Raw genomic sequence first — 25,157 nt, forward strand, 5'->3', positions numbered from 1 at the left:
ATTTTAAATTTAATTGATAGTATTTCTTAGATGCCGATTTGTAACGTATCGACGCTGCGTGAATGAAAACTTGAACGGTAGTTGTTAAAGGCTTCTTACAATATTTACATAACGCCATTGATGCAAAATGTGAATAAAAATGTAGAATATTTATCATAAAAAAGTAATTCAGATTTTCAGAATTATTTCAACTGAATATTTTTTCAGAAGTAAATCAATTATTTTGCGAATTAAATAGTGTGTATTAAGTCGATAATGAATAAGATTCATATAACATATATATTGAAAAATATAATTATATTATATTTTATAAATTATATTCATTTCAGTCTATAATTATCCTTAGAAAAGCCAAGTAGATTTTATTCACATCTCTGCTAAACATCTTATTTAACCTTCTTTTTCTTAATTAAAATTTGTCACAAGTGATACAGATGGAATTGTCACTTGTGTATACAATTAACATATATATTGTATATATATATATATATATATATATATATATATATATATACACATATATATTATTATGTATTAACATATACACAAATCGTATTCTTTGATGTGCAATGTATGTGTGTGTATTACGTATACTTTCGCATAGCTTCAGCAAAACGTATAAACCTATAAACGCATCATAAAGCGACGTACTAGGTCGTTGACGCGCTTAATCAAAATCGAAAACTTTCATGTGTTCAGCGCACCGATATCTTCTTCTAATTTCGAACCATGTTGTTGTCTCATAAATCAAAAACATCTCCAAGAACAATTTTGTTTCTACATTAGTTTGTCTAATTTTGATGTTAAGTGTCACTTCGTCGATCGTTAAAATCGCTTCAGCTACGTCCGCCGTCGCGATCGACGATGGGTTTCAATTTCCACGATCAAATTCAAGATTACCGAGCTGTATCCATCACGAATCGCTCTTCAGCGATTGTAAAATTACGGTAACTACATTGGCTATCACGATCGACGATCAAATTAATATACATATCTATAATCAGCTGCGAAATTTTATTAAAGCTTCTTTTTATCTTGATTATTAAATAATTTAGCTATTAATAAAATTAGCTGTTCAATCGATCATAGATTATTTCTCTAGATAATCATTAATTTTCTTCAATTGGAATTATAGTGGTCATTATCATTTCTTATAATTAAATTCTATGAGAGAAGTGAAATCTCTGTTTCATAAGAAATACTCGATACCGCGTCGATCGTCGATCGCCGATTCGACATAAAAATTGGTTTTGGGGCCCGGGAAGAGTCGGTGCAGGGATTAAGGCCCCAGGGCTCTTTTCACTCTATTTCGAGTCACTTTCTATCTTGGTCTCCTCGTCCCACGCGATTATCTCGCGCGTCTACTAGTGTCGTTGAGCTGATTCCGCGAATGGGGAATTTGTCCTGCTTATACTGCGATGGACAAGGACACCGGAAGATTATTTCGAATCGGCTGTAGAACTCCTGTTGGGATAATTTGTTTAAACGATCGTTAAACTACGCTCGAATCCTTAACTATTAGCGATAAAAACTCGCTAATTGGAAAATCGCACGTAAATATTAAAAGAAATTCATCCTTATCGTAATAATTTTAGTTTGGCAAATAATTTGTGTTCATAAAGAGTCCATCGAAGATGTAGAGTGTGTAGAATATATGTATATATGTATATAAGAAGATTTTTGATTAGAAATTTATATTCGCAAATTTTTTGATTAAAAACAATTTTAAATTACGTAAAGGTTATGAAAATGAGATTGAATTGTTCGAGAAAATTTTTCGAGTTTTTTCCTAACTGCGTGTGAAACTTTCGAAAAAGGTTCGAGAATAACTTCTGCAATATTTCATATGAAAAATGCATAGTGTCGATTTGATTGAATACGTGAACGACTTTGAGTAGTATATTTTAACGAGGAGTACCGAATGCAGTCAAATGTGTGTATTTTCTTTTACAGTATTATTCCATAATATTATCTTCCTTTTGTATAAAGTAGCATAAAAGATGTTATGTACGATATCATGTGCATCTCAAAACGATGCGTGCACTTTGTCGTGACCAGTAATTATTACGGTGAGCATTTGATACATTTGGCATAGTACGCTTAATTGTTATAATGAGCGGTTGACATGTTCCCTCTACATAACACGCAGCAGAGCCCTTAAGCATACGTCATCAGGTAAGTACAACTTGATGGTATTTGTGCGTGAGAATAGTTTGGTAGTTGGTATGATCAATGACTATAGCATAACTCTGCAATTGTGAATGACATCGCCAGAGTGATACACGTTCGTGATATTGATTGGGGCATTAATTGGCGAAGGCTCGACGTACAAAGATGAAGATATGCTTTTATAAATAGATAGTATGTGCGAATTGTGGAATTTGTAATGTGCTAATGGAATTTGTTCAGTAATAACAGCGTTTTTGCTTTCGATTCTTTGTAGTTTGACGATAAACAATTTAGATTTATCGGAATAAATATATTTTGATAACACTTGCACGCTACTCTGATGATCAGTAGCATGTCAGAAGAAAAAGAAGAAAAAGAGAAGTAGAAGAAGTTTTATGGTGAAAACCGTTTTTGTTGTTCATTATTAATAAAATATAATTATATAATTAATCGCGAACGTTATCAAAGTATTCAGCAGTGTAAAAAGGAATAATAGCAGCGTATAATATAAATGTGTATCATTATAAACGCAAGATCTTTCGGAAGATACGAATGCATGTTTAAAGCATGCCAGAAAATTTTCCAATAGTTACGTCGCAACTAAATCGTGTTCTCTAATTAAGCAGCAATTAAAATCTTACATTTCAACTTATATATATATATATTTTTTTTTTGTTGGCAGCGCGAATAAAAATGCAAGCGCAAATTGTTTTCCGGGATTAACGTGCACGCTGCTGGCGAGTGGTAGCGTATTGAAGTTCCTCAGAAGAGTAGTGGGCGTCGACACGAAAACCTGGCTGAAAGTTGCATCTGATGCCGATCGCTGGGCGTAGAGTAACGCAACAGGAAACAGCCCCACTAACAGAGCGCAGCGATCTTATCGCGAGGTAGCGTTGCGCACTTCCTAGCGTTCGGTAGCGTTACCGGGAGGCGAGCCCGCTAAAGGGCGGTGGTGCGCAGATGGGGACAGCGCTGAAGCGACAGGCCCCGGGGCCCCAGCTCCTAAATAGCATTAAGACTCGAGTCGTGCTGTTTGCGACGTCTCAAAGTACTGCCATAATCGATGCTGTGTTCTTCCTCGCCATACTCGTGATCCATGCGTTCGCTTCGATCCATCCGATCCATTCGTGATCTTCTCGTTGACTCATCTCTAGCTCCTAAATTAGAAACAGAGCAAGATTAGATTGTAATTTATAAGGTGACATTTACACGACTTGCTCAAACAAATTTGTGCATTTTTCGCAAATTTCATTTCATGTCCTTATTGTTTTCTTAAGGAACAGATTCGCTAATAGTAATGACTGAGAAGTGATATAATCACTAATGCGGATTTTTAATTAAAGAGAGACGAATCAAAATGGCAATCTGTCATAAATATGCTTGCTATAAGACATCGAATTGTATTTACATATAACTTAAAACTTTTTTTTATTTTTATTCTTAAACTTTTTACTAAAATAAAATTGTTTTATATAATATTAAGAAATTATCGACTGTACAAATTTCACCACAAAGAATTATCTACATCACTCAAATTCTATCCTACGTAAAAACAAACATCACTTGGATCCTGAATGATTGATGTGAGCAATAAGGATGAGATTTTAGCCAAATCATTCCAACATCTCATGCTACTTAATCCATGCAAGCTCTAAGCAAAAAAAAGACCAAATAAAAAAAGAAGGTACGGCGCAAAGACTCCGACGTTCGAACTACCGTTGCGCAGGTGCGCAGAAATCGAGAAGTAGAAGAATGTACTCGTTTATTCATCGGTACATTGATACAATCTCGAACATACATTATGCGAGACGATATAAATCGCGTAAGATCTACGACGGATAAAGAATTCCTTTACTTCTGTCCTCTCGACTCACGCTGCTACGTCGTTAATATTTCTCTTTCTAACGTTAGATAATCTCTATTCTATAATCCTATTCTATGTGAGAAGGGTTGGTGAAGGGCTTACGAAACAACATTATCAAATAAAACGAATATGTATAAGGCTAGACTTCATGACATGTTAAAAATTTCAATAATTAAATAAATTTTAATATCAATTATTTTATAGAGTAGATTAGACACGTTAAAATCAGATTAAAAAAAAAATATAGAATAGTTTATAAAATTTCATTTATTGTTTTATCAGAAAACATGCTTGATATAAATAATAAAGTATAGAATATTAATTTTAAAGAAAAGATATTAAGTGACTTGCAACTAAATAAAAAATAGCCAGAAGTTTAGCCAAAAAAAATTTTATTGGAATAGGAATAAAAAAATGAAGTAAATGTCAGTGGCGTAATTGCGTTAATACAGTAGCAATCAAATAACTACTATGACATTAATAATATTTAAAATTAATAAAATATTATATAAAAAGCTTTTATAATAAATTTTATGTCGTAAATGAAAATTAAATATATTAATATTTGTATTCAAAAGCATATAATTTTATTTTCTTTATTGAAATAAAATATATAATAAAATATGTAGTAAAATTGAAAAAAAATGTTAAAAATTGATTATACAGTTGAAATTTAAAAGATATTTTCGCATTTTTGCATTTAACAATAATCTTTTAAGTAGAGAAGGTTCAGAATAAGATTTGAATTATAATTTATGTTAAAATCTTACATATTTAATAATCTTTGATTGCTCTCTGTGGCGAACTAGTTACTCCACCGTGAAAAGAAAAGTAAAATAATGGGAATTATAAATCATTTTCTCTCCTCGAGAGAAATAAAGTCGGGTCGGTTCCGTGTTTCCGGGCCCATGCACCAAACCCATCTGTACTTACAACGCGCCCTTACAAAGGTATTCCTACACAGTTTCTCTAATTTTTTCAATCGTATCTGCACCCAGAATTAAATATCACGGGCCGAAGCGCACAATTTGGCCGGTTTATGCCGCATAAAATTGCATCCGCGATGAAGCAGGAAGTAGAAACGGCCGCACAATGACAGGTATGTCCCGCGCTCGGGTCTTCTTAACTCGATTGTTTCATCTTGGTCTCTTGGTTACCGCGACCAAGTTGCTAGTTGTGTTTTCGGATGACTCCCGTGGCAGCCACCGCCTCCACTTTTACACGTAAACAAACAGAACATCGGAGTCAGAGCTCGTTGCTGACAACAACAAAGCCAATAATCTGTGCGTGCCCTCGCGATAGTTTCGTAGCTGAAATTTCTTTTTATACGTTGCACCCAACGATAGTACGGCGTAAAAAGTTTAAAAATTATATTTGCAAAGAAAATAAATAAAAAAGAAGTAATCCTAGTAGCATAATTCATTGACGTAACATTGATCCAATATATTCCCAATGTATGCCAATGTTTCACCAATGAATTATGCTATTCGGGAAAATCGAGTATAGCTTTATTGGCTTTTGTCTCGTAAAAATTACGCGAATGCGCAAGCGCAATCACGTAATATCTTTGTCATCAATTTAAGGACGCGTAGATTTAACAAAAAATTTTTAAATATTCTTAATTTGCGTAAAATAAAATCAGAGAATAAATTAAACGCTGTAAATATTCAAAAAAATCTTTAGATTTTATATCTAATATCTATAGAAAGACAAATATTAATACTTCCGGACACTAAAAAACATCGTGCGCGCCGTTTTTATAAACGTCTATACTTACTTATATAAAATTCAAGGAATAAAATATTTAAATAAAATTTTGATATATTGAAAAATTATTTAAAGTAATTTCTCTTTCTTTAAATATTTTAATTAGATTTAATATTAATAAAAAAATCTCGTAAATAAAATTAATAAAGAAAGCACTCGTGATCGATGATAAATAGCATAATGTGTACGAAGTAAGTTGCAATTAAATAAAGTAAGCGTATATATATATATTTAATGATTAAATACATCAAGTATGAGAAAGGAAAGTTTCTGCTGATTATACAAAAATAATTGGGGAAGCGATTACACAAATAAAAACGAAATTTATTCGCACTAACGGAAAAGAAACGCGCCTCGGTCTTACTGCACTGGGTACAAGTTCATATTGACTCGTACGTTTGATCCGTATATTGCGGCTGAAAAGAAATATAACGTCAGGATAAGGTGATATTTTGATTTGATGATAAACGATTATGCGAATGATGCACAGACATTTTTAGTCAACAGCATTGCTTCTTCGGTGGATGGGTGAATGCGGAGTTAGAAATTAATAGGTTGTTAGAGATCATAAATTAGTACATAATTACATATATAGATTATTAATAAAATGATATATAACGCTGAAATAAATATAATGTATATAAATAAAAAATTATGCATTATTATAATTATTTATAGAGAATGAATAAGTACATTTATAGTACGCTAACATTTAAATTGCATTATTACGTATAAGCATTAATCTTATATAATTAAAAAAATTGATGTTATATAAAAATAATGAAAAACACTGCATAACTTTTCGAAACTATCATGAAAAAATAGAAAATATATTAAAACGTTAACATAAATCGTGCGAGAAATCGCTATATTTTACGTATGCAAGTTTAATATCGTGCTACAATAAAATAATAGACATTCTTAAATGTACATATATAACATCAATAATAATAATAGATGCACAGATCTCATAACGGTCAGATTATATTAACTTGCATTAATTGTTTCTAACGGATCTTTAAAAAGTAATTTGTCTTCTAAATTATTTTAAAATGATTTCATGCGACGACAATGTGCACAATTAGCAAACTATGCTAAATGAAGGAATACAACAAATAAGGAATACGAGAGTGCAAAAATATGTTTAAGGAAAATATTGGGTTACCTCTTCGATGATAGTAAGTCTCATGAGAAGCACCTGAGAGGATAAGAATCGATTGTTAGTGACAAAATTGAATCTCGTTTGATTACTGATAGGATTAGAAAGCGGGAGCAAAAATCACGATTTTGAAAAAAGCGAGTTTGAGACACATGAAACAAATGGTTGGATTATGCGATATTAAATCCGCAGAACACAAGTTAACAGATTAAAATGATGTCTATTGATCAATATTACTATTTCTCCACTCAACAATATAAACAATATAACACATGTTGTATATAGCAGTTACATTGTTGAATAGAAAATTATAAAAGTGCCTTTCATTTAATGACACAAGTCGACACAAGTATCTTTCTATCTTTATTACTTATGGAATGCGAAGAAAGATAGAACGACATTTTTATTCTGTGTCAAAAAAGTACTCTGATACTATTAATTTGTAATCTGCGGGAAATGAGATATTGAGGGGTATTAATAATGTCTCTTAACATTATTTTCCCTAGATACTATGATCAATACAACAATTTTCTCAAAGCCAATATTTCGACCTCTAGCTAATTTTAAGCATTGCCAAATATGTTCGTAGACAAATCTGACATGCCAAAGACGTCAATCTACGTATTACGCGTTGATTTGCTTCAATACGACGATGTCTCTGCCAGAAATGACATTGTAAATCACCGCCGGTTTTACATTGGCTCCTGTGTCTCAATGATTTTGGATGGTTTCCACAAAATCATCATCGAATGACCGAAATATTGCCTATATTTTGCTACTTAAAATCTTTCTATTGTCCTGAATTCCATTATTATTTGTTCTAGAAAAATACGATCAATTTCGAATTTTCTGTATTTGCATGATTTCCACGAGTTCAAAACATAGAAAGAAGGGTTTTCCTGAAATATTTAAAAATTTAACAAGATAGAAATCTAAAATAAATTTGTTGGGTCATCAAAATAATGATGTAGAAAACTCAAGCACAATGAGCAATACGACACAAAATTTTGATACTCTAACAATCAGCTTAAGCATTCTACATAATTATTTTGATAGTTCAACAAAATTATTTTCAAATCTGTATCTATCTACATTTTTAGATATATAACTTCAGCAAAACTATTCTTTCTCTGTGAATCTCTTGATATGCAAATCTATAAATCTTTCAACACATTTATAATGAATGATCTTCAACTTATCGAAACAATCGTGATACCTGATGGCACACGTTGAGGGTACGTATCCGTCGATGCATCAGGTGCTGTCACGGCGCGAGGTATCGTGGAAAAATCTGGAGGATGCGTCGCCCTCCAGTAGGCTTCAAGATACTCGGCGACGTGTTCGCACGCTTCCTCTAATTGATTTTCGTCTAGGATAACATCAAACATCTCTAACGGACACTGTGCTAGCTTTTCGGCAGCCACCATTTGTACATTAAGATGACGTATCTGGGATTTTCCTCGGGTCTTAATCAATCTTTGCAGAACTTTTGGCGAAGAAATTTTTAGGTAAACGACCGTGGGTGCTAAGCTAGTCTTCATCAACTGCGACGGATGATTTATTGTGTCGCAGTCCAATACGACTAGCTAAAATTGCGTATTAGACGTGTTCAATTAATTTAGTTGAAATATATATAAATTAATTTATTGTGTTATTATTTATTACGTAAATTATTTATGGAAAATTTCTTTGTAGTATTAAAATACATAAATTTAAATAAAAAAAAAATGTTAAAAGGTTTATATTATAATATCTTATTTACAAACCTGCAGCGTCCTGGCAAGTTCAAAAATTCTTTCGATCTCTTGTTGGACTTCTGCTAAACAACTGCTCCTGCTAGATGTTCGCTCCATGATCGCTCTTTTAGTTGGATTGTTCAGCAAGGATCTTTTTGCTAATGATATATCCGCCATTACTCGTGTGATAATAATTCTGTAATAATAAATAATTTTTAGAGAGAGTAAAATTAATAATATAATAATTAATAAAACATAATTAGATTTCTTCTGTTTAACACAATAATAAAAAAGGGAAAATTAGGGCTGATAAAAATCAGCGCTGTAATTAGCGTTTGACTAATTACAGCGCTGATTTTTATCAGTCCTAATGTTCCCTTTTTTGTTTGTTTGTAAATATTAATTTTTTAATATTTAAACTGTCATATTTAAATGCACATATTGTTACAGTAATACCTTGTATATAGGTTAAATCAGATTTAGTTATTTAAAAGTACATATAAAAAGAATGGATGGCTATGTTCCTTTTTCCTTGTTAGTACGAGAAAGAAAACCTGCTTATAATTAAGACTGATATATAACTGTTTGTTTTTCTTTATTAGTAACAAGAAAAGGTCAGACTACGTAGGATAATATATAAAAAGTCTCGACAGACCTTCCTTCAAAACGGTGTTTGAGAAAATCGAAGAGTGCCTTCTGCATCATATCCGTCACTTGGTAACCTTTGAGCGATGGTCCTACCAGTACCACTGGCCTCATGGAAGGTACTACATCATAGGGGGTTGTCGTCTCCTGAAAATTGGAGCAAACAATTAGTTCGGTTAATTGAGATGAGGCGCATTCGCCGGTATCGACCCCAGGTAGTCTCACTTACGTAGGACTGCTTGAGCACGGTATGCAATATTGAAACATTGAAATCAGTTAATGGCCACGTCGACTTGACACATGCGACCTCCTGCACGGCCAAAGTCCTTCTCTGAACGTGCGAACGCCCACGAGACATCCTCTTCAAGCACCGAAGGTACTTTGGCCAAGCAGCATGTTAGTAACTATGATATCGGGCTAAAGAATTAACGGCCTCTTACGAACTATAATCGGTTTGGCTATATTCAACCTTATGATGAACAATTTTCGCCACAACACGCGACTTCAGCTACAGAAATAATCTCTAACCAAACATGTATTGCAGTGACAGTAAAAGAAGTGATTAACAGTGTGTTAAAATAGTGAAAATATTTACCAGTCATTTCTAATTATTGATTACATTCGATATTACGTATAACCAATATGATACTATTGTATTGTACCATTTAAAATAAGAAATTTTTACAAACTATTTATGGAACCATAAAAATTTTAATAAAAAATATTTAATTTACTTTGATACTTAATAATTTTATAGAAAAAGAAGTAATTCAGTTATAATAAATCATTGAAGTAAGCAATTTTTTAACAAAACATGAAAGAATATATCGAAAAAAATTTTTTTTAAATGGTATCACATTTTATATAGTTTTCTCTAAAAATATAAAATTTGCCTTAATAAAGTTTATTTATGTCAATTTTTAGTCGTTATATTTGTAAAATATGGATTGTCAATTACAGCCAGTGGCATAAAAGCCAGTGTTACGCAAAAAGAAAGTGTCTGAAGAACGTATTGACAGTGCATAATTATTTAAAAAAGATAGCAATAAAATGCATTGTAGACTATGTTTTAATATTAGTAATAATTAATTAAATCCGATTATGCGTTATGCGGTTAATAAGATAAAAATTTATATTGCTAATTTAAGTTTATTAATAATTTATTATTCGCGTAATATTTAACATAGTTTATACTTGAATTATTTCGAAGATATAGTCATACAATTTTGAGTTATCTCCAATGTAAAAGTTTATTTTATTAAAAAAATGTTCTTAGATTAATGTATTGCTTTCTTAAGCTTTAAAAGGTAGTCTTTAGCTAAACGTCATTCGTTTAAAAGCTTCTGACTGGATGGAAATGCAGAGTTGAAAACAACTCTTAACACTGAGCATAAAGAAAAAAGATTCCAATGGACAAAAGAAAATATTGATCGTGATTTCTTCAATATCATTCTGATGAAGTTTTCTTTTGGACCTGGATTTATCCCACGCATGTCGGTACAATACTTCCTCCAAAGGTTAAACATTCTCTCAAAAATTTATAAGTAAGATTGTTTATGTAAGTAAAATTTCAGTATTTTGCATATCTTTTCCGAAAATCTCGATGCTAATCGAATATTGTAAATATAAAAAAATAAAAATCTGTAGTAAAGAGTTTAAATGAAATAATTGCAACTGGATATTGCAAGAAGAACAAAATTCGAAATATCAAAACCATTTGTGCACGCGGTGCAAACGTGAAAATGAAGCCGTCAAGATTATCCTTCCTAATGTGCAGGCGCAAATCCGATTGAAAATCTAGTCAATTATGAAAGTGAAGCTTCCAGAAAAACCAATATTTAATCTAAAGCAGTTATTTTGGCAAGATTTAGAGATTCTTACCCAAGACTCTGATCGAAAATCTCGTCGACAGCATATCTCGATGCTGTGAAGCTATAATAAATAATAATGGTGATTGAACGACATACCAGTAAATGCATTTTAGTGCTTCTAATATACTTTAAAAATATAATTTTAATTTTGAATATATATTTGATTTTTCTTTTAGAGAACAGCTAATGACGCTCTTGTACCACTGACTGTATATCTATACGAGTAAGAGAACTATGTTAATCTAAGACTTAAAATTTAAAATCGACTGGTAAATTTTAATATCATAGACAATGTCCATATGAATTAATACTCACTAATAGAGCCTTGGCAAAATATAATATTATCTCAACGTTTCTTTGTGATAAATTTTATTTCTCTTATTCAGTCTAAAAATTTTCGCTAATAAAATTTTTTATTTATATCTTATAAAATAGTACTGCTAGGAAAATTGCCTTGACATGGACAAAGCCTAGTGTTGCAAGATTATATGTTAGATAGAAACAGTAAATAGAATTGTCTGTACGTCTAACTAGCGTGAGAGAAATGCATCATGCTATTGTATATAGCTATTATCTGCATCGTAAGGAAGAGTATTAAATAAACCGTGTGCAATAATCAATACCGAAGCGAACAATTCTAGAATTATCAGACATTTTTTAACATCTCAGTGTGACAGCTATTATTACGCATGACGTCATTGAGCATCACGCCAGCTCAGTAGGCGTACAGTGTCTACTAATCTAAATGTAGAAGTTCAGAAAGGTGTTAAGCTGTGCGTGATGCGTTAGATATTCGCCATAGCGTAGCACGCCGAACGTTTACCGGCTTCTTGAAGAAGTTCTTTCGCTTCTCCTTAGCGGGTGGGGTTGTCAGGGTTGACTTGCCAGGTCGTACGTTCCCGACACTGTCGCTGTCATCACCTGTCGAAAGAATACGAGGTTACTGGAAATCTCATCTTTATCTCATGATCGATGAGTCCCTCTTTCTCTCAAAGAAGCTATGAAGAAGCACTCAACTGATGAGATGCAGCCTAGACATAATTCACTAATTTATGCTTGTGTATATCTGCTTATAGCAGCGGCTATCAAAGCAGCTAGCTACAGCAGTACTAAGAATCGCATGTGTGTGTGTGTGTGTGTGTGTGTGTGTGTGTGTGTGTGTGTGTGTGTGCGCGTATGTGTGATGAATTGCACGAATACGGTGACTTTAGCGATAGCTACCCGATGGTTTTAGCAATGAAATGAACACTAATAGGGCGTGTGAAGCGAGAGCACAGTGAGCAATTTTTGTCGAAAGAGCGTAAATGGAGAAGCTCATATTTCTGTATAAATCGCAAGAAATGAAAAAAAGATTCTAATATACTTTTGTATTAAATGTCTATCTGCTACAGTATAACAATATTATAATTTACATGTTCTATCAAACTTTATTATTTGCGCGCATGCAGTTTTATTCATTTGCGAATTACACAGAAGTTGCTTCGATTTAAAGTTTTCGATATAAGCACTCGAAGCTGTTTGTATGTCTCAAATAGTGGGATACTTAGGATCTCAAGCGAGTGTTATTCGTCACATTTATTTTTTGTTTCGACCGGCCTGTGGCAACAATCCGTCCGCCTGTAATTCACTGTCGAGGATCAAGCTGAGAAAGTTTCCCGATCAGGTATACCGAATTGGGTACACCGTAAATTTTGGGGGGGAAAGAAAGAAGGACGTGCTAGGATACCTGGCGTAGGTGGTGTGGAACCACGTGAGGGCATACCACTCTCGCCTAGGTTCCCTGAAGACCCTCCTCGCGTCGAGTAGAGTCCTTTCGTACCACGCGCGGCGGTCGCCTGCAACCTTAAGGCCTCTAGCTTCACAGGTGATGGGATGAATCCCACATCGCAATTCTCTTTCACGAGCCTGCCAATCCACCAGTTATTATCATATTTTTCCTAAAAAAAAACAGAAGACTTAATAGTAAAGAAAATTTTAAAATTATACAACAGGAAAGTTTACAAAACAGAAGATGTATATTCGTACCTTGATGTGAAGAAAGTCACGAACGTCAAAGCTGACGGCTGATCCGTGCACAGGTGAGTCATCATCGACGGATCCATCATAGCTCACGTTAGTCCGCACTGCAAACGCTACTGGCTTTGACTGAAACGTAAATTGAAAAGTAGAAATAAGAACGTATATTGAGTCCTTAAATCAGTGTACTTTAATTTATATTAATCAATGTTAAAATTTTTCTTTTTGCCAGTCATCACAGTGCAATAAAATTATAATAAATTTAATGTTTAACTAAATCAATTTTAATAAAATGTTATTTACAAAAAATAAATGTATAAAAATATATTTGTTTTATATAATTTATCCGCGATTATTTTATTCCAAAAAGTAAATCGTATCATCAATCTCGACGACAAATGTGCGGTATCGTCTCGTACCACCGCGCTTAGTTACGTATCATCGTTCCCTTGCCCGTGTTATCGACTTTTCTATCGGGTCACGGTGCGACTCCTATATCGCGACGTGTACATAAACACGTATAACTATATCACATGTAGGGAATAGAAAATAAAAGCCGGCCACACCGATGAGCTTCACGGCCGATCGACACATTGTCATATGCGTGGACGCATGTTTCTAGTGACAACATCGTCCCTTCAATAAAGAATAAAAGAGTATTGCAAAGCTTTTCATTTTTATTGCGACGAGCTCTATCCTTCGAAGGTCGTCTCCCGCCAATCAATATCCATTTACTGTTAAGCCGAAGAAAACTGAGCCGATCAGATCCTTGCATTTGACGTTCGTGTTATTTCATAATTTCAAAACTATGTTTATCATTTAATCCTACAATCTATCGTTACAATTCACTATACATAGAAAATTTCGCAATTTAATTCTTTATTCAAATATTTACAAACTTAACCCTCCGTTTGCAATCATATTTTAACTTCCTCTAACTTCAGTTTTTCTACTGTTTTTTCAAAAAGTGTGGACAAATTTAGGGTTACTTTTTAACAACCTTATTACATTACCGAATAGATTTTTAACAGACTATTTTAGAATAGCAGACCGAATTTTGCTCTCCTTTATTTCGAAATAATTTGAAAGTAAAATTTCGCTTGTTGCAAAAAAAAACCCAGACTGCAAGTGAAGGGACAAAATATATAATGCAATATTGTAATTTAAAAGAAAAAAGAATAAAGTGTATTCAACAAACACCAACTAAAAATAACATAACTGTTAGTTTATAATTTTCCATAACATATAATAGTTATATAAAAAGGATTATTTTGCTGAAGCATTTAAACATAGCTAGATACAGATCTGAAAATAATTTTGTTGGACTTTCAAAATAATTATGTAGGACACTCAAACTGGTTGCTAGAATATCAACACTTTTACATAGGAATACTCGTACTCTGCGTCATGCTTGAAATTTCTATATAATTATTTTGATGGTTTAACAAGATTATTTTCAAATCTGTATGTATATATTTAGTTAAATTTTTCACTTCTTCAACAAAATCGTTTTCTTCGTGTATACAAAATAAAAATTTATAAACAAAATTAATTCTTAATGAAGTAAGATGACTAATAAAATAAATTGACACTTCAAAAAATTGCTCGCGCGTGTTTCGTAAAACATTTCTTGATATGTGAGTACCGACATTATTACCGCATTTAAGCATTATTACCGCGTTAAAACCGTAACACTCATACAGATCATATTTTTCCATAGATTTATCTTTATGGCTTGGAGCGCAAAAAGAAGTTCTGTGAAATGTCCGATTGGCATCTCGCCGAGTCTGGTTTCTTTTTTTTCCCTTCCTGTCTTAAAATTGCAGACGCGTTATGTCACTTTTCATATAAATTTATAATGTTTATATCACGTCGAAGAAATATAATAATGCCGCGATAATGAGATAACTTGATAAACGATGATGCACGTGCGAAAAAATAAGAATAGCATCGAGCTGTGAGAGCGGAACGTGCGAAAAAAAATAAGAATAGCATAGAGTCGTTTTCGCGGAACAAACTAGAGCACATAAAAAGATCAATGACTTACTCTGGCTTTTTCAAGTTGATTGAGGGCCTGCCTCTCCTTCTCGCGTCGCAAGCTCTCTTTCTCCTCGTCCAGCGAAAGATCCGAGCTCGGCTGGGAGTAGTTTGAGTCCGCCGAGCCCTGAGAGAAATCAGGCAAGTCATCCATTAAATCCGCAAACTTTCATATATAGCAAAAAATTTTAGAAAACTAAGAAAAATTTTTCTTTTGCACATAGACATAAAAAATTCTTATTTGACATTTGTGGTGAATTAATAATCTCTTGCAAAAATGATTTTAGATACTGTTTAAATTTTTAACTTTTAACACAAAATCTCAGATGTCAAATCAAATGTTAAAACTTAGATAATTTTTGTTTTCAAGAAAATTTTTTATTTTATTTTAACAAGATTAACGTCAAATATTAATTTATCTCCCTATCATAAAATATATAATATTTTGAGCAAATGATGTATTCAATTAAACATTCGTATAAATACATACATTTCTGAAAAATTTATTTCTGAAAAATTATAATATTTTTTGTGATTAAAATTTTTTATTTTAATAGAATCACCCACCAGTAAATTTTTTCAAATTTATACATGTTAACATATATTAAAATGTAAACAAATACTTTTTATGTCAGTCTTCTAAACTGAACATTTCAAGGTAAGTTTCATCCCTTGAAAATAGCTTACTTAAACAGTATTTATTTACTCTGTGTAAGACAACGTTAATTGTGACTTTGTCCGCAAGATCGTGAATGATAAAGCCCTACGACGCAGTTCATTACGTCTATTACGTCCTACAAGTATCGACGTAGATTACCTTGTAACAAAGGAAATCAGTCTAGCAAGTTAATTAGTTCCTGTTAAGATTAAATGAATCGATCGAGCATAGGGAGCAAGACTTACGCAGGCTCAATGTTCGTCATAAGCAAGAAATTAAGACCAGAACAAGCTTCAATTTGCATATTAATTAGAGAAGTGAACGATTTATTAAGTATTTATTAAGTATTTCAATTAATTTAATGTTACGTATGTTGTTCGATTGTACTTATGTCTACAAATATGATTATGTAATCAATGTAACAAATAATTATGTATTCAATATAACAAATTCATATAAGATCAAAAATTTTTATTTTAAAAATATCTTTTTATATATTTATTATTATAGATTTATCTCTTCAGTTTCTCTATTAAGAAAAAAATTATAGGTTTTCATTTAATGAAGATGTAAGATATATTTCCTACATTAATTCCTTTTATATGAAATTTTACGTTAACAGTAATTTCATAGCAGTGCGATAAAACAGCAGTGGATATGTGCAGAATACGTTTATTTAATGTTGGCAGGACTCTCTTTTGCTTAAAGCACGTATCTTTCCAAATAGAAAAAAGCAAAGTAAAACGAAGATTTTATTCATATATGGAAATTTGTTTTTTATTTCCCAATTTAATTACATTTAGGATTGCAATTCTGTTATATTATGATAATCAGTCATTTAATCATATAAAGTATCATTAATTTTTATTTAATCATTTGATTAATTCTAGTTAGCTTCCAGTAATAAATTATTCTTCTATGGATTACTTCCATAGGATTCTTCTTTCTTCAAAAAAGCTTTTCGACGAATATAAACTCACTTGGTTGACATATCGTAGCTATGCCAACGACCTTTTATGTCCTATCCTTATAAATATTTAAATATATACGTATATAAATATATCTGTACAAAAAGAAACTTGAGCATTCTAATATTTGTAGAACAATAATAAGAGAGTACCTTTAATAAGATAAATTGATATGACAGAAATATACATAAATAATATTCTAAAAAAAATATTACAATTATATATAAGACAATCATTCTTATCAAAAAGTGTCTTTCTAGAATATTATGTTGTATATATATGTATTTCAATTTATCTTATCTTTCTCAAAATTTTTTTAATGTGAATTGCATTTAGCTCACAATAATTAATAAATATGTTTGTATTTATACATTTTAAAGGCGGTACGGAAGAGAGAACGATTGTGCATACACTTATATACGCATATTCTTATGACATTTTTAACATTTGAATGACCGCATAAGTAATTGTGACGCCTACCTAATGTTTTATTTTGAAAATCTTGTTTCTCTAATATTGCTACATTTTTAATTAAAAAATTTAATTACAAAAAGCATTCGCAATTATTCGACATTATTACACAAAAGAACAAGAAATTAGTATTTGTAGTTGTTCATGTATTTATGTATACTTTTAGAACTAAAGTTGAATCAATTCACGAAGCAGTTGAAATAATCATGCCGAGTTTGTATATTCCATAATTCAAATCGCCTGTTCAAAAAAAAAGGCATTTGGGTAAGTGATAGTGTTAAAGCTCATGTGAAATTAAGAACTATTTCAAATAACAATTATAATATCATAATCAATAATGCCGATGAAAAAATTTATGCAAATAAAATTTAGCAATAATTATGTAAAAACTTCTTTTCAGTTGTCAATAATTACAAATTCTAGATTATTAATGTCAATGTAAAAAAATGGAAGCCTCTTTGCAGAATCTAACTAATAAAATTCAAAAGACACTTCGAAAGATGTATTGCAAGTAAAAGAAGTGCACTAAGGATAAAGATTAACTCCAAGGCCAGTAGAGCATACCACCGATTCGCAAAGCTTGATTTTACACTAAAAAAGGAAAGTAAACCTCGATCGAGCGCGCGATCGGCGTAAATCGCTGCGCTGCAACGATAGCACGGATGATCGCTTCTGCTTTACGCCACATTGCCTAATACGAGCCTTGAACGATATATATATATATTGCGAAATATCCTATATGTCTAGGAAACGGAGCGTCTTTGACGCGTTCAAACATCCTCTTGCGCCTCCTTGCTCAAAGTATGGTCACAATAATCGGTTATTTTTATACGGAGACCTTCCTGACTATATGGAATCCCTTGATAACTTTAAGTTTAATTACAGTTATCCCTTTGATGGAGCGAAATAAAAAGATAAGTACTGTTATTCCATAAACATATTCCTATTTATCATAGCCTTGCGAAAAGTGATAAGTGAGGGAAATGAAAAAAAAAAAAGAATAATAAATCAAGAGCATAAGAGAATAACATAAAAAAATAAAATAAAATTGAAACAATTTTATTTCTACAATTATCTTGTTTACTTTTATAATTATTTAAACGATTATAAAAGAAAATGACAGTGCCAAACATTTAAACAAACCTTGCATATTAATCTAAATATTTTAAAATACTGTAGCAAATAAAAAAGTTGGTAATTTTTATTAACATTAATTTATAAAAACAATAAAATTTATAATAACAAATCGTTCTTAATATTCCTCCTGCTTTTGCCCAACAAAAAGTTATTGAAATCCTCGTTTGTCAGTATACCTGAGTAAATAGCTTGTTGTAGCCGGAATTGTGTTGATTGTACCCGATCATCGCCGGGATTCACCACCATGGACGCCAGAGTTGTTCTTCTGATAGTGCTTAATTCGCCTTCGCTCCAATTTGGAGCTGAAATTTATCGGGCTAATGCTCTAAGCTCTCACTTAGCACACGCTACCGCATGGCTACTCTCATCAAAATTTGTCTTTATTGCACTAATATTTCACGCCGCTACGCCATGTTGAATGGCGCAGTGGCACAAAGTTTCGGAGCTTCCCTCAGACACGTCGTATCTTAAGCTTTTTTCGCTTTCGTTTGCAAGCCATCCAAATACTTAATCTTGAATCTTAATCTACTTGTAAAAGATTGTTATCATCATCCCATGATGACAAATTATGTTTCACGTTCATAACGAGCAATAAATTCAATTTGAAATATTCACTTTTCTAATAGCCCTCTGCAAGACAAAGTGTAAGTGGACTATAAAAAATTGTCTAAAAGACATAATAAAGAAAATAAGAAATACAAACGTAGATTAATTACAATGGACGAACGCAGACGTAATTTAATGAGATAATCGAGTATCAAGAAGTACCAAAATTTGTTATAGTTTACATGTACATGTAAATATTATATTGTATGTGTGTATGTGTGTGTGTGTGTGTGTGTGTGTGTGTGTGTTTGTGTGAGTGTGTGCATATAATCGATAAAAAATATCTTTAGTTATGATCATTTTAGATGAATTAATTTTTTGAAGACGGAAGTTTTTCTAACAAAGAAATTTAAAGATTTTATTTTCTAAGAGTTTCCGAGGAGAGACTGAATTTGATTTTGGCTTCGAGTATCAAAAAGACATCAAAATTTAAAAATTTAAAATTTAAATAAATAATTTGATTATTGTGCAATTCTAGGAAGTTTTTAGAAAATTTTGGGGTCTATTTTTTGTGGTTGAACTAGTGTATACTTTTGGAATTTAAAGTGAGATAGATATATGTTTAATATTTGGCAAAAGCGAGAAAGAGATTTCTAGTGTAGTCTAGTGCAGAAATAAAAAATAAACGTTTGGTATCATTAAGTTTAAATGTGACCTAAAATTGTCGAATTGCAAACGGATAATAACTTTAATGAAAGATCTAATCCCATAGAGTGATAATCAAAATTTGGAATTCGCCGTTCTAAATTTGTTATTGTTGACCTCAAATAAAGCATCAAATTATTCAATAGATTAAGTTTTACAAAAATCAAACGGCAGCTTATAAAATAAAAGGGGGCGATCCCAAATGGGGTCGCCCGTCCACAAAGGGTTAAAGTCTTTCTGAAAAAATTTTTTTTATAAATAAAACATAGTTTACGACTTTCAAAATATTTAATATAAATACTTGCAAAAGTTTTATAATTTGTAATTTACATATAAATAAATATGTATAAAAATATTCTGTATTCTTTAATAATTGTTACTTAAAAAAATATTAAAATTTGCTTTGAAAATCGCTTTCTAGATAAAAGCTAGCATTTAAATTTAGCACAGTATTGACTTCCAGGTATGTTATATATTGCAACGTGCTGTCATATAAAAATGTATCGTACAATACTCTAAAATTAGGCAAGAAAGAACAAAATCGAACCATTGTCTAAATCTATTTTTATTCTGCAATTGACCTGGCCAAATTTATTTGTGAAGAAAGCTTGGAAGAATTACAAAGAAGTTAATGCCACTCCCTAAAATTGTCTGCCCTATATCGTTAAAAATATACACATAGCACGAAGCATCAATAAATTACATAGCAACGAGATATAAGATAGAAGATAAAAATATCTCGTATATATTAAGTTAATGGTAATGAATTTAAAAAATGGATTGTATCACTCGTTTCTATCTTTACTCATAGCAGGATATTCTAGAAGTTTAGAAGTTTTATATTCTTAATTCTTTTTTTTTATAAATTATAATTGTTATTAACGGAATTTATGGATATAAATTATATCTTCAAATTATATCACTTTGTATCAAAAGGCTATATGAATTCGGAGTCATTACTTAATTAACACACAATATTTAAAGAATATTTTTAAAATATTTATTTTATATTTTTATATTAAATAAATATTTAAAAAGTATTTTTTTAATATTGTGTGATTGGATAATTTTATTGACTCTAAGTAATTTTCATAGAAGATTGATAGAATTATAATAAAGTTTAACTAAAGTAATATCACGTTAATAAGTCGGCTTCTGCTTGAGTAATCACTAAAAATGCATTTAATATGACTTCAATCTACTATTTCTAATGGAATCTATAACTCAACTGATATAAAGTCTTCACTACTTTGTGCACGCGATCAGCGTCTATTCCATTGAAATATTCATGATAATTGTAATTGATTGGAAATTTTGTTAATTGTAATTTGAGAATTTTATTAGGTTTATGTTTTATATCAATCAAATATCGTGACGGAATTCTGTATGTCGGATCCCATATATGTCAATTCAAATAAATTATTTAACGCAATTACAATAATTTGCTCGATTCATTTTTATCGTAGAAAATATCGAAGACACTAATATTATGCTGCAAAAATGAGAAAGTAATATAGATGTTTCCAATTATCTAGAATTTAAAAAAATGTACTTCACTTTACCTTTTTCTATTTAATAAAAAATCAATTTTATAAAAGATTTAATACACACTGCTATTCTAATATCTAATGAATGTAACTTAAAATTATTTTATTTATAAAAATAAATCATTAATAATTAAAGAGAATTATCTCCACATTCGTGAGAATTTATAATTCTATTTTAATTTGTAAATAAATTGTGGGATTTGATAATAATCGTTTGCGAGTAAGAAAGCAAATTTTTTTATAGCACGCGCTGTTATCTTCTGTAAAATTGGCTCAGATTCAAAATGGTGTTGTTCTATTGTATCTGACTCAATTGCAGATAAATTTAATGACGAACGAATTTTTCAATGCGGTTTCATTTGGTTATCTATAATATAACTGAAAGTCCTCAAGATAGGTGAAATTGGAGATTCAATTATATTTATATAAATTAACTCTTTCGATGGAATTTAGAATTTTCAAAAATGATTATTAAAAAATCTTAATCAAATTGACAAGAACATCATATGTAATTAATATTTTTATACGTATAATTAAACAAAAAAAAAAAGGTTTTTGGAGCAAATAATTTTAAAATCTAGCATTCTCTTTCCAGTGTAACCACTCAACTTATGTTCTCTATCATAAAAATCCTTAATTGCAATATATTGTAATACACTTTCTATAAATATTTACATACTATATCTCTAAAAGAATCAATTTGAATGTTATACATCTCATAAAGTTATTGTTCTCTCTCTCTCTCTCTCTCTCTCTCTTTGTTATAAATAGAATAAATTTCCTTCAAACGGACCAAAGCAGCTAAGTTTATAATATAAAATTTTTTAAGAGAACTTTGTTTTACATTATAAAATTCTGTTAAAATAAATGTGTAATTAAAATTAACTGTCCTAATTTTTACAGCTATTGTACAAAGTATAACAAGATGCATTGGAGAATTAGGAGTTTAATTTACTGCTGGTAATTTTTCTATTACTACTATTTTCAAAATAAAACTTATTTTTTAAACACCTTTGCCGCACCTTTAAAAAAATAACAATGCTAACGTATAATTGCAATGAAAATATAAAAATTGAATTAGAGATGCAAAGTAACCTTTTATAAGAGAATTAAACATCGAGCGTTGTCACGCAATTCCCCGATCACCTCATCTATCTAAATAATTAATTAATTCATAGAAACAACTTCATAAATAACTTTGTTATTAGCTTCGTCAGTCGTAATCAAAAGTACAATTCGAAGAAACACGAAATTGGCTCTTGAATTATCAATTTAATTCCTAGATAATCGATACTGTTGACCCTCTTAGAAATCTGTGCTTTCGAATTCGTTGCTCGGTTTAAATTTCGACATATACTCAAAAATGATATACTCGAAAATGATATATTAACAATAGATTAATAAACAATAATGAGAGAGAGAGAGAGAGAGAGAAAGTTGCTTAATATTTTTTTAAATTACAAAAAGATTCAATTAATAAAAGGCAAAAGAAAAGTAAGAAAAAAATCTGTATTTCTTAAAATATATAAAAAAATCTTCAATATTTTTATCAGTACGGAAGATTTTTAAATTTATGCAAAAAACATTTTTATATTAATTTTTTTGCATACTCTATTTAAAAACTTCATCCGTTTCTTTTTATGAATTTCGGCTAAATAAACAAAACGAGTAACATTATAACATTATAACATCTGTAACATTTGCTAGCTTAATTTTTAGCATTCTTCTAAATCTTTAACTATAAAATTTTTCCTTTCTCTTTTCAATAACACTGTGCCAGATTAAACCAAATCTAATTTCTTTAGCAGATCAATAAGCCATCTTTCTCTGAAGCATTATCCCCTTTTATTAATTCACGAAAATATAGTTCTCACACGAAACGTCAAACGAAGTGGTATCCATATTATATTAAATGGATAGAGTCCAGTTTACAAATCAAAATTTTTCATTGTAAAACTCGCGCTTAAGTCGCTAAACTGATGATACAGCACCGTGGCGCTTGAAAGCAGGTCAACGACATCATGCAACCTCGAGTGCAGTTACCACATTCCAATTCGCTGGTCGATCGACAAATAGCTCCAATCGGCCTTGTCAATTTTCACCTGCGGACGTCTGCGTTCGTCTTGCTAATTCTTATCCTATCGTTGACACCTTTACGAACCTTCTCCCACAAAAAAACTCTAGCACCAAACAAATCACGTTTTCTCATCTTGACAACCCTTCCTTCTTCTCGACATGAAGGAGCACACTATTTCAAAAATATTAAAAATATTTGTGCATCACGCGTATCCGCTTCTTTCCAATCGATCACTGCGGTTTCACTAATTGTAAGTATACTCAGATATCTAAAACAAATTCTATTATTAAGAATTTCAAGAAGCTTCTCAATTACGATTAAAAAATAATCACCCTCTAAACGGGCCCGGTTTGCATCGCGCTTATTCGCGGCACGCTATCTTTCACCTCCGCGAGCTTTCACTGCTGCGAGTCTTCACGGTAACGGTAGATGCGGTAAACTGCGAGAGCGATAGTCGGAGGTGCTGCACGGACTGACTCTACATGGTCTTTGCGACCGTGTGCGCCTTGTGGCTGGGTCGCCGTTTCTCTGGCAATGCCATTTTGTGACTCGTCCGTATGCGGGCGCCACTGAGGATGGTCGGACGACACCCCCGTTACTATATCGATCCGAGGGGTGCTCCGTTCTCAGCTCCGCTTCGCTCCGCTGCGTCCTCCTCCGCAAACCACCCGGAGCGCGACCCGCACGACAACGCCAGGCCACTGCACCCTGACGGTAACGTGTCCTACCAGTTGTACATGCATACAGTGTTGTTCAAGAATAAACTGATCGTGGAGGGTTGAATCGTCGAATTCACACACACAATCGCGGAAATAAGAACAATTATTTCTTGAGTTACATCACACATATTAAATAAATATATAAATATAAATATGAAAAGAAAAAATCAGTATATAAACATTCCCATTTTTTCTTCTTGTATTTATATTTATTTTTAGTAATATGATCTTTTTGATGTAACTAGTTAATTTATTAGAGATATGATAAGTTACTAGAAATACGATTAATGTATAATTATAAATTATGCTAATCAGTATAAATCAACTTTTCTATATTTTTTTTTTAAATAATGCGGTTAGATAATATGGAAAATTTTAAGTTTTCCTATTTCCACTTGTCTTAAAAAACTGTAAAAAATTATAGATATTATTTATATTTGGTGTGGAAATAAATCTTGTGCGCTGATAGTAATATGCGATGAATAACACACACTTCTCTTATCAAGCTTGATTTTAATATGTCACCCAGTTGGTCCTTTAATTATCGTTAGCATTACACGTTGGAATGAAACAATGTTGATTTCTTTTCAAAACCAATCCATTTTTATTCACCGCATGATCGTATAAGTGTCCCATATGTTATAAACAGGCGAAATTGCAGATAAAAAGAATACTATCTCAAGCAATATCGATCGATGACATATTCTTTGTACTACATATATCCGTCTATTGTATTACTGTTCGTCGATTTATTACTGTTCAGTACTTACATAGTTTTCTGAGCAAGCAATGATACATTTTTTATAAACATTGTTGCTCCTATAATTCAAACGAAGAATTATGTGTATATCGCAACATTTTTAAGTGATAATTACTTTCGCTTCTTATAAATATTTTATACACAAGTGTCATTAACGTACACGACAAAAAATTTAGCTAAGTAACTTCGCATATCCTTTGATAATAGCAATAAAAATATAATGCATCAAATAAAAATAATAATGTTAAAAATTTGTAAAGAATTAAGCTATTTTCTACAGTCTGTTTTATTTGACATACGCGCGC

General features: G+C 31.4%; 1 protein-coding gene across 5 annotated transcripts in view; it reads right to left on the reverse strand.

Moving 5' to 3' along the window:
• Nucleotides 1-1,800: 1,800 nt before the first annotated feature.
• Nucleotides 1,801-25,157, reverse strand: part of LOC108751092 (voltage-dependent L-type calcium channel subunit beta-2) — a 24,709-nt gene continuing 1,352 nt past the window's right edge. For 2 of the 5 annotated variants that reach the window (XM_018491057.1, XM_018491056.1), the window contains 10 exons: nt 15,275-15,391; nt 13,237-13,356; nt 12,938-13,148; nt 12,035-12,132; nt 9,570-9,575; nt 9,351-9,487; nt 8,726-8,891; nt 8,176-8,545; nt 6,966-6,998; nt 1,801-3,326 (listed from right to left, as the gene is read on the reverse strand). In XM_018491057.1, coding sequence (XP_018346559.1) covers nt 3,172-3,326; nt 6,966-6,998; nt 8,176-8,545; nt 8,726-8,891; nt 9,351-9,487; nt 9,570-9,575; nt 12,035-12,132; nt 12,938-13,148; nt 13,237-13,356; nt 15,275-15,391 — 1,413 coding nt within the window. In that variant the 3' untranslated portion in view covers nt 1,801-3,171. Of the gene's footprint in view, nt 3,327-6,965; nt 6,999-8,175; nt 8,546-8,725; nt 8,892-9,350; nt 9,488-9,569; nt 9,576-12,034; nt 12,133-12,937; nt 13,149-13,236; nt 13,357-15,274; nt 15,392-18,674; nt 19,125-23,705; nt 23,890-25,157 lie in introns of those variants that run through there. The other 3 variants (XM_018491058.1, XM_018491060.1, XM_018491059.1) reach the window with 3 other exon arrangements.

The sequence above is a fragment of the Trachymyrmex septentrionalis genome, unplaced genomic scaffold (assembly GCF_001594115.1).
Source record: "Trachymyrmex septentrionalis isolate Tsep2-gDNA-1 unplaced genomic scaffold, Tsep1.0 scaffold40, whole genome shotgun sequence".
NCBI lineage: Eukaryota > Metazoa > Arthropoda > Insecta > Hymenoptera > Formicidae > Trachymyrmex > Trachymyrmex septentrionalis.